The sequence below is a fragment of the Carlito syrichta genome, unplaced genomic scaffold (assembly GCF_000164805.1).
Source record: "Carlito syrichta isolate Samal-C Ts95f unplaced genomic scaffold, Tarsius_syrichta-2.0.1 Scaffold312207, whole genome shotgun sequence".
NCBI classification, from domain to species: Eukaryota; Metazoa; Chordata; class Mammalia; order Primates; family Tarsiidae; genus Carlito; species Carlito syrichta.
The window spans coordinates 81,427-91,363 of record NW_007256303.1 but is presented as its reverse complement, the minus strand read 5'-3'; the positions used below and the strand labels follow the sequence as shown (position 1 = coordinate 91,363).

The window sequence follows — 9,937 nt, the reverse complement described above, 5'->3', positions numbered from 1 at the left end:
GGTCTCGAACTCCTGGTCTCCAACGATCCTCCTGCCTTGGCCTCCCAAAGCGCTGAGGGCGGTAGCAAAAACTTCTGAAAGCTACTAACTGGCCGTGCATCCTCTGGGCGTGTATCCGGCGGAACAGGGTCACCCGGTCTTCCGAGGAGACCCACCTCGGATGCCCCACTTGAGGTCTTCAGCCAAAAACCGGGGGCTCAAGCCTCGCGAGGGCAGCGGCCCGCCGGCCTCCCGGACATCGCCCCTCCCGTCTCGGGGCGGGGCGGAGGAGAAGCGCGCGCCTCTGACGTCACCACCGCGCGCCTCCTGACGTCATCACCGCGCACCGCCGCCCTCGCCTCCCTTCACTTCGCGGGAGAAGTTGTTGGCGCGAGTGGATGCCGAGCGCTGCTAACGGATTCCCCCCGCCGTCCCGCCCGCCCACCAGCGCCTGATCCTGGGGCTGCGATGGTGAGCTCCCGGGGGAGGCCGTGCGGCTCGGGGGCTCGGGAGACTGTGCAGGCCGGGTGTGGTCCGGGCACCCCTGGGCTGGGGGTGGGGAGGACGGCGAGGGCCATACTCCGGGCAGGGGCGCCGTCAGCGTGCAGGAATTCCGTGGCTACGTGTACTTTCACTCCCCCCCCAACTCCTGGGGGAAGGGAGGGAATGAGGATGGTGATTTCAGGACTTCGTGGTCAAGTGATTTTCCTGTTCGGCGAGGCCTCGATCCTCGATTTGAGTACCGTCCCGAGCGTGGGTTTCAAGCTTCGGGTTCCGGGGAGAGAAGACCGTAACAAAGTTTCCTTTCTTGTGCGTAAGTTGCGGAGCGGCCTTCAGCTTTGATCATCAGCAAACAGTTTCGCTCATCTCGTCTCTGCTGCTATTTAACGCTCATCTCAGCTGTCTTGAGACCGAGGGACCGGGGAGGAGGCTTTATTTTGTTCAGATGCGTTTGTAGGAGCCAAAACGATAACACAGGTTTAACAAGAAAAAGGATTTCAGCGAATAGAAACAGATGATCCTTTTGACAGTTGCCATCTCTTATCACCTGATGAGATGGGTTTTTTAGTCTTAAAAAAACAACAAAAAAACCAAATCTCAATGTATAATTCTGTTTAAAGCATTAAGCAAATTGAGAGTGAAATAATTGTGCAACCAGCAAAACAGATGTTCATGATGGTGTGGCAACGGATACAGTGAAGTGTTAGAAATATTTTAAATTGAAAGGACAATTTAAGATGTTCTCTTAAGCCAGAAGATACTTAGCAATCTGTTACAATTTTTTCATTCTGTTGCTTGTCAGAATGACTTCATTGCAGGAGGTGAAAGTTTTAAGCAACGTTGGGAAATCTTGCAGCCCTTTGTGTTTCTTCTCTTAAAAAGATAAAAGAATAATGATAGTAGCCATCCATACCAAGCACCTTCGGTCAATATGTTAACTTTTGTTTTACACACCTTTTTTCATTTCAACTCACAGTGATCCAGTTTTACAGATGGTAAAAGCACCTTTTAGAATTTAAACAATTTGTCATACAACTGGTAGATGGTTGAAGTAGAATTAGAATCTAGGAGTTTCTGACTGCTATATTACATTGCTTCTCGAAAATGATCATCATCATTTGTTCTTAATTTTTATCCTTGAGTCCGGGTCTCACTCTGGTGTCCAGGCTGGAGTGCAGTGGCAAGATCATGGCTCATTTTAGCCTTGACCTCCTGAACTTAGGCGATCCTCCTGCCATAACCTCCTGAGTATCTGGGACTACAGGCGCACACAACTGAACCTGGCTAATTTTTAAATTTTTTTTGTAAAGTTGAGGTCTCACTATGTTGTCCAGGCTGGTCTTGAACTCCAGGGCTTAAGCAATCCTGCCTTCGCCTCCCAAAGTGCTGGGATTACAGGTGTGAACCACTGCACCCAGCCCATCATCAAATTTTGGAGTTCAGACACCATGATATTGTGTAAAATTGGTGAGATTTGGCATCTTGAAGGTGAAGAATGGGTTGATATTTTAGCTTAATAGTTTATGTTATATTACTTTCTTAGTATAGTTTAGTTTAATAGTTATGTGGTATTGGGCAAGTAAGTAACTTAAGTTTAATCTCTTTAAGCCTCTGCTTCCATACTTCTAAAAGGGGAAAAATAATAGCTGCCTTAAATGACTGTTGAGGATTAAGCAAGATAATATATGTAAAGCGTCTATTCTGGTGCCTGGCATGTAGTAGGCATTATACAACTACACAACTACTAATGATTGTTTTCTGAGAAAGGACTCTATGGAAAGTTGCATAGATTTCAAGGAGCATCATGGATGCCTCTGATGTTGTCAGTTATGGTGAACAACAGTTTGTATGGTCAACTTTTGATCATTCCAGTACATTTATTTATTTATGAGTTGGAGTCTCACTCTGTTGCCCAGGCTGGAGTGCAGTGGCACGCTCACAGCCACCGTAGCCTTGACCTGCTGGGCTCAGGTGATCCTTCCCTCATTCTTCCAAGTAGCTGGAACCACAGGTGTGTGCCACCATGCCCGGCTGATTTTTTTATTTATTGTAGAAATGAGGTCACATCATATTGCTCAGGCTAATCTTGAATCCTCTCGCCTGTGCCTCCCAAAGTGCTGGGATTACAGGCATGCGCCACAGTGACTGGCTGCATTCTGGTGCTTTTAATTTAATTTTTTTTAGTATTCCTGTTCCTGGTGCAGATAAGAAAAATAAAACTTTTTTTCAGACAAGAAATAGTTCAGAATAGTCAGTTTTCGTATTTGTTCATGTGCAAAGGCTCTTTAAAGTAGATACAGATTTATATTATATTGGTAGTTACTTTAGCCCTCAAGTCTCTACTAGAAAATTTCACAAAACTCTAGATTAAAATTCGGTTAAACAAATATTTATGGAACACCTGTACACAATATATAGGACAGTAGCTCTTAATCTTTGGGTCACAGTTCCCTTTGATAAATGTGGTAAACGGTATGCAGATTTTCTGCCCGGAGAAATGCATGTAGGCATACATATCATTTTAGGGGATTCACCTATCTTCTGAAGCCCATCCAGAGATAGCTCTTACCCTGGGAGTTGCATTTTTTTCAAATGCTTTTCAATGAAAAGTTATCAAAGGAATAAAATACTGTATCCACATATGGAATACTATGCAGCTATTAAGAAAATGAGAAAGAGAAGCGGGCTCGGTGGCTCAGCCTGTAATCCCAGCACTTTGGGAGGCCTAGGTGAGTGGATTGCCGGAGCCCACGGGTTTGAGACCAGCCCAGGCAACTTGGCAAGACCTCATCTCTACCATGAATTAAAAATTAGCTGGGCATGATAGCGTGCCTGTAGTTCCAGCTACTTGGAAGGCTGAGGCGAAAGGATCACGGAGCCCAGGGTGTTGATGCTGGGGTGACCGAGAGCATGCCACTGCATTCTAGCCTGGGTGACAGTAAGATTCCAACTCAAAAAAAAAAAGAAGAAAGAAAATGAGAAACGTTTATACTCTGATATGAAACAATTGCCAAGACATAAAGTCTCTCTGGAAAGATATACAAGGAAGTAACTGATAACATTTGTTGCTTCCAGAGATGGAAAGTATGTATCTGAGAGACAGTGTAGGAGGGAGACTTTTTACCCTTTTGAGAGTTTTGTGCCATGTGAATGTATTATCTATTAAAGGAATAGATATGAAATGAAAAATAAAAGGAATAAAAAGGAAGCCGTGTAAACAATTTGAATTGTTGTGAGATTTGTTTGCTCAAAATGTGGATAAGCCAGGCATGGTGGCTCAAGCCTGTAATCCCAGCCCTTTGGGAGGCCGAGGTGAGGGGATTGTGTGAGCCCACAGGTACAAAAACAGCCTGGGCAACTTGGTGAGACCTTATCTCTACAATAAATCAAAAAATTAACCAGGCGTGGTGTGCACACCTGTAGTTCCGGCTACATGGAAGGCTGAGGCAGAAGGCTCACCGGAGCCCAGAAGGTCAAGGCTGCGGTGGCCATGAGCGTGCCCCTGCACTCCAGCCTGGGCAACGGAGTGAGATTCCAACTCAAAAAAAAAAAAAATGTGGATAAAACCTGAGAGATGTCATTTAAAAAAAAATCAGCATATGTAATTAATTTGACTGGCTTGGATAGATTTTTTTTAAAGCTTGTTGATGATAATCAATTTCTGCTCATAGATTGGGTGGGCTATATTAACCAGAAATATATTTCTTTATTACTCTCAGAATAGAGAAGTAAAGTCAAAATATAATATTTTGGCAACCACTCAGTTGAGTACTGTGAAACTTAGTTTGCATAAAGTTCTGTACTCTTCAAATATAAATGACCACAGTGACATAATTTGCTTTCTTTTCCCCTTTTTGGTAGGCAAATATAATTGATTTGTTGGTTGAGCCCATTAGCAGTGGGGAAAAATAATTAGAGCTGTTTGGTTGTACTTTAAATTATATCAGCTTTTATACTTAGACCTTCTGAAGCTAAAGGTCATTATGATAGTTTACTTCTGTGTGAGTTTAGGAGGTTTTATTGCAAACATTAAAAAAAAAAATCTCTATTAATTGATCTGTAACCAACCAAATTAGAAATGTCTTGGTATGTGTTAAAGACTCTTAAAAATGCATGGCTTTTTGAGTACTTGACAGTTTGGTATTTTGTCTTGGCATTTGTAATTTTATATGGCATACATATAAAATTATATTTGAACTGCTGGATAGGCAGTGCTTCTCTCTCATAGTGCTGTAGAATTGTTAGTTATACCTTAAGGTAGGAAAATGCAATTTTCCCCCTTACATTTAGAGCATTCTAAGTTTCAAAATTTCTGCTAGAGAATATCTTATTTACATTTTCCATGTTCTCACCTGTGAATTGGGGTTAACAACTTCTTAGGGTTATGTGGATTAAATGTGTTGATATTAAGGTACTTAAAGCATTGCATGGCTAAGTAAATAAATGAAGTCCTGAATCAGGACAGTGGCAATGGGAATAGAGGGGAGAGGACAGCAGTATTTGAGAGACAGGTTGGGAGCCTGACAGATGGGACCATGGCAGGTGTTTCTTTTGGGGTGAATCGTGGTGTTATGCATGGAGATGCAGAGTAAGGGGGAGAAGCAGAGTAAGGGAGTAAAGCAGGTCCTGGCAGAAGATGATTTTAGTTTTGAACAGTGTAAGTCAGAGGCACCTTGGGGAACGTGGACAGAGATGTATTTGGCTACGTTAACTACTTAGATATGGCGCTCAGAGGCAGTCTGGAGTAGAGAAACAAGATAGGAGGAATCAGTAGGTATGTAAGTGGTACCGAGGCTATGAAGGTGTCAACTCACACAATGTGCCTTTGTGGATCTGGAGTTTTGACTTGGGATTCATGGTAAGCTTCAGGTGAAAACTTCTAAAATTGCATGCAAAGTTTTGTGTGAATGTTGTTCTTGCATATTTCTGTGGAAAATACTGATAGCTGTCACCAGATCACAGAAGTATCAAAACTACTAGTATGGTAAGTGAGAGACTACCCACTTTGTTTCCTTGGCATGTTTTGGCATCTTTTAATACATTGACAACTTGTAGGTATGATAACTCCTTTCACCAGCATATGCTCTCTGCAAGGATAGGCCCACAAGGATTGGGAACTGTTGTGTGGTGTGTGGCACATGGTACATTTCCCATATTTGGTGAGTGAGTAAGTACGATGGACTTGGTATTTCTGATAAAAAATCAACTAGACGGTATGAAACATATTCTCTAGCCCTTTCTGTACGTCTTTATATCTAAGCTATTAAAACATTTAATGACTAATGTAGCCTAGAAAAATACAGTATGTTGTAGGTCTGGTTTTGCTTTGAACTTAATTTCTGCGTTCATTCAAGTAGTTTAAATTTGATTTTTAGATCAGAAGTCAGTTGTAAAAAGTTGACTTCTGAATGAATGAAAACCATAATCAGCATACATTAGCCTTGGTAAAAATGTCAAGGTTCTGAAACAAACCATTAGAATAGGGAAAAACAGTCTCAAATGCTTTACTTATCCCAGTTATGCAGGTATGAAAGGTGAACTTATTTTTATTAAGCAAAGTTAAATAATTATTTCCATTTTGTGTTTAATTTGCCAGTGTTGGTTTGTGTTCTTGTATCAGGTACCTGAAAACTGAGATAGTATTTCACACAGAGTAGTCTAAGACTCAGTGTTACCAAGTATGATGGCTTCAGAATCTTACACATCCTCCTGGCCACAACAAGAGTGGAAATGGTTCTTCTCACTATCATGGGAGCAGCCTCACAGGTAGACTTAACAGGTTCAAGGGTGAGTGAGGGAAGCAGTTCCTGTGCCCCATTTCTGTTCTCTTGCTGTGCTTTATTTTGTCTGTTCTTTATTTTCTGTGCTCTGTTTTTTAAAGACAGAATAATTAAGAGCAGAAAGTAGAATGAAAGCTTTAGAGAATAGAGACTTAGCCCGTTTTGTTTATCCCAAGCATCAAGAATAGTTCTTGGCCTGTAGAAGGTGCTTAACAAATATGTCATGAATGAACAAATGAATGATTAAATGGAAGAAGTTGATGCAGGCTCTTACAGTTGTTTCTAGCTAGAACTTGTTGCTGTTTAAAGATTACTCACTTATATTTCACTTGCCATGTTTTCCTTAGAGGAATTCTTGGGACCTGAGCTAGACTTTGCTGTATCAGTAACATCAGTTACATATGTAAAGGTATTTCTGATTTCTAAAAAAAGTAATTTGTTTGACTAAAAACAAATATTGAAAAAAGAGGAAATAATCTTTCTAAAAGTGAAGGTTTTTTTTGTATTTATAGCCACAATATTGTAAGATGAAAAGAGAGAAACATAAGACTCAATGATAGAAGGTCAATTTAATAATTTAGCTCAGAAATAATTCACAATGTTAATTTAATACCTTAAAATTTCTCAAAACAAAAAGCATTAAAGTCATAGCAAAAATTTAATCTCTATTAAAGATTCTTTTAATACACGATCTTTAAAAACAATCTATCATTAAGTTCATTTTGTATAATTAATAGTCTCTCTAAGCCCAGGTGTGAAGGTCTGTGGCCTTAGGATTAACCCATTCATGTGTTAAGCAAATATTAATTAAGCACCTGGTTATCTGGGGTGCTGGCCCTGTACTTGACGTACACTGATGAGTAGGATAGGCTAGCCTGCTTTATGGAACTTACAGAAATGTATTCAGCTGGGCGCAGTGGCTCACGCCTGTAATTCAGCACTTTGGAAGGCAGAGGAGAGAGGATTGCCTGAGCTCAGGGGGTTTGAGATCAGGCTGAGCAACATGGTGAGACCTTATCTCTACAATTAAAAAAAAAAAAAAACTTAGTTGGGTGTAGTGGCATATGCCTGCAGTTCCAGCTACTTGGAAGGCTGGGGCAGAAGGGTCACTGGAACCCAGCAGGTCGAGGCTGCAGTGGCTGTGAGCATGCCACTGCACTCTAGCCTGGGTGACAGAGTGAGACTCCAACTCAAAAAAAAAATGTATTCAAACTCAAATTTATATGGCGACCAGCTATATCTCCTACTAATCATTTTTAATGTTTTATTTTTAATTTGGCACATATTAGACATATTTATGGTGTACAGTGTGATGTTTTGACACATGTATACGTTGTGTAATGATCAAATCAGAGTAATTAACATATCCATCACCACAAACATTTATTGTTTCTTTGTAGTGAGAACATTCAGTATTCTCTCTCCTAGCTGTTTTGAAATATGCGATACATTATTGTTAACCATAGTCTGCTTACTGTAGACTTAGAACATAGCATTTATTTTTCCTATCTGTCATTTGACACCTGCTGACCAGCCTCTCCCCCTCCTCCTCTGTCTCTGATGACCACTGTTCTGCTCTCTAGTTATATGAAGTCAACTTTGATTCCACATATGAGTGAGATCATTGTAATATGATGATTCTTTCTGTGCCTGGCTTATGTCACTTAACATAATGTCCTCTGGGTTCATCTGTGTTATCTCAAATGACAGTTTTATTCTTTTTTTTTTAATGGCTGAATAGTATTCTGTTGTGTACGTATACTACATTTTCTTTATCCATCCATCCATTGGACATTTAGGTTGGTTCCAAACCTTGCTGTTGTGGATAGTGCTGTAATACACTTGGGAGTGCTGTATCTCTCTACCATACTGATTTCATCTCCTTTGGATACAAACACAGTAGTGGTAGTGCTGGATCTCCTAGCCTTTTCAAGCCCCAGTTCAGGTGTTGCCTATTTTGGACAATAGTCCTGAGGTCCTTGGTACTAGGTGCTTCTGGTGCTCTCGTAGCCTTGTAACTAGCATTGTATCATATTTAATTCTTTATCTACTAGTTTGCCTCCTAGGTAGTTTTATAAGGGCGTTTTCCTAATGACAGAAATGCTCACTTATGTCCAAAGTCCTTGGCACAGTGCCTGCTTATAAGCGTACAAGGACAAAATACTGAGAAGGGAAAGACTACTTTGCTAATTGTGGGGTATGGCTACTTTTGTGTAGATTCTTAGAGTTACAGGAAAACTATGAGGAGTCACAGTCAAGTGGAAAAGGGAGTTAGAGGGCCAGGTTCAACCTGGAGATTTTTGGTGTGCCACTTCTTTTTTTTTTTTTTTTTTTAGAGTCGGAGTCTCACTCTGTCGCCCAGACTGGAGTGCAGTGGCCAGCGCCACCGCAGCCTCGACCTGCTGGGCTCCGGTGATCCTTCCAGTTGTGCCACTTCTGATTCTCACTAGGATCCTGTTAGGCAACTAAGGGGCAAGTGTCCTTTAGAATGTGACCAAACTGACAGAAAACCTGTCTATAAAATGGGGATGTTTTAGTCTAATTCTGTTGGCCTATTTTGCTATTTACCTCATAGGATCATCAAAAGACATAAATCTATGTCCAGCAGCTGTAAGTAAAGCATGAAAGACATTAGTTTTCTCTGTTAAACTGTTTTAACTTTTATGTGATCTTTATCCAAATCTTTTGCCTTGCTTGAACTGACCTGTTTGTTTGATTAATACTCATTAAAGAAATGAGGAGTTAATTACTACTCTTTTGACTCCACCTCTCCTCAGATGGAAATGGAATTGTTGGGCAAAGGGTATGCACATTTAAATTTTTGGTAAATATTGCTGGATTGACCCCTAGAAAGGTTGTACCAACTTTTACTGTTTTCAGTAGTGTAGTGGGTAAGCATATTTCCCCCTACATTCTTGACAAAGCTGGACATTATCAAGCTTTTAAAACTTGGGGGAGATTAGTCAAGGTTTAGCTTATTATTTGAAATTGAGCATCTTTTGTTTTTGTTTTTTTTTGAGTCAGAGTCCCACTCTGCCCCTCAGACTGGAGTACAGTGGCATGCTCATGGCCACCGCAGCCTTGACCTGCTGGGCTCAGGTGATCCTTCTGCCTCAGTCTTTCAAGTAGCTGGAACTACAGGCATGTGCCATCATGCCCCGCTAATTTTTCAAAAAAATTTATTGTAGAGATGAGGTCTCACCAAGTTGCCTAGGTTGGTCTCGAACCCATAGACTCTGGCAATTCTCTCACCTTGGCCTCCCAGAGTGCTGGGATATAGGTATGAGCACTGTGCTCGGCCAAGTTGAATATCTTTTATGATGTGTGTTGGTTATTTGCCTTTCTTTTATACTTTGCCTATTAGTAGCTTTTACTCATTTTTCAATTGGGTTATCTTTTGTTGATCTGTAGGAACACTTTTATATATTACCTATGTTGTAGATATTTTTAAGCTAGTTGCTTTTTTTTTGGCCCTGGGGTCTCATTATGTTGCTCAGGCTGGGCTCAAACTCCTGGACTCGAGATCCTCCTGCCTCAGCCTCCCTGGTAGCTAGGACTACAAGCATGTGCCCACTGTGCTTGGCTCTGCTGCTTGCATTTTAACTGTCTTTATGGCATCTTTTGTTTTATTTTTATGGAGGCAAATCTTTCTTTTTTTTCTTTTTTTTTTTTTTGAA

The 9,937-nt window shown here is 41.0% G+C and overlaps 1 protein-coding gene across 3 annotated transcripts in view; it reads left to right on the top strand.

Moving 5' to 3' along the window:
* Window positions 1-304: 304 nt before the first annotated feature.
* The window catches only part of RFC1 (replication factor C subunit 1), a 78,612-nt gene continuing 68,979 nt past the window's right edge, over window positions 305-9,937 (top strand). For 2 of the 3 annotated variants that reach the window (XM_008069781.1, XM_008069780.1), the window contains exon 1: window positions 305-450. In XM_008069781.1, the coding sequence (XP_008067972.1) occupies window positions 448-450 (3 nt within the window). In that variant the 5' untranslated portion in view covers window positions 305-447. The remainder of the gene's footprint in view (window positions 451-9,937) is intronic. The other variant, XM_021718469.1, reaches the window with a different exon arrangement.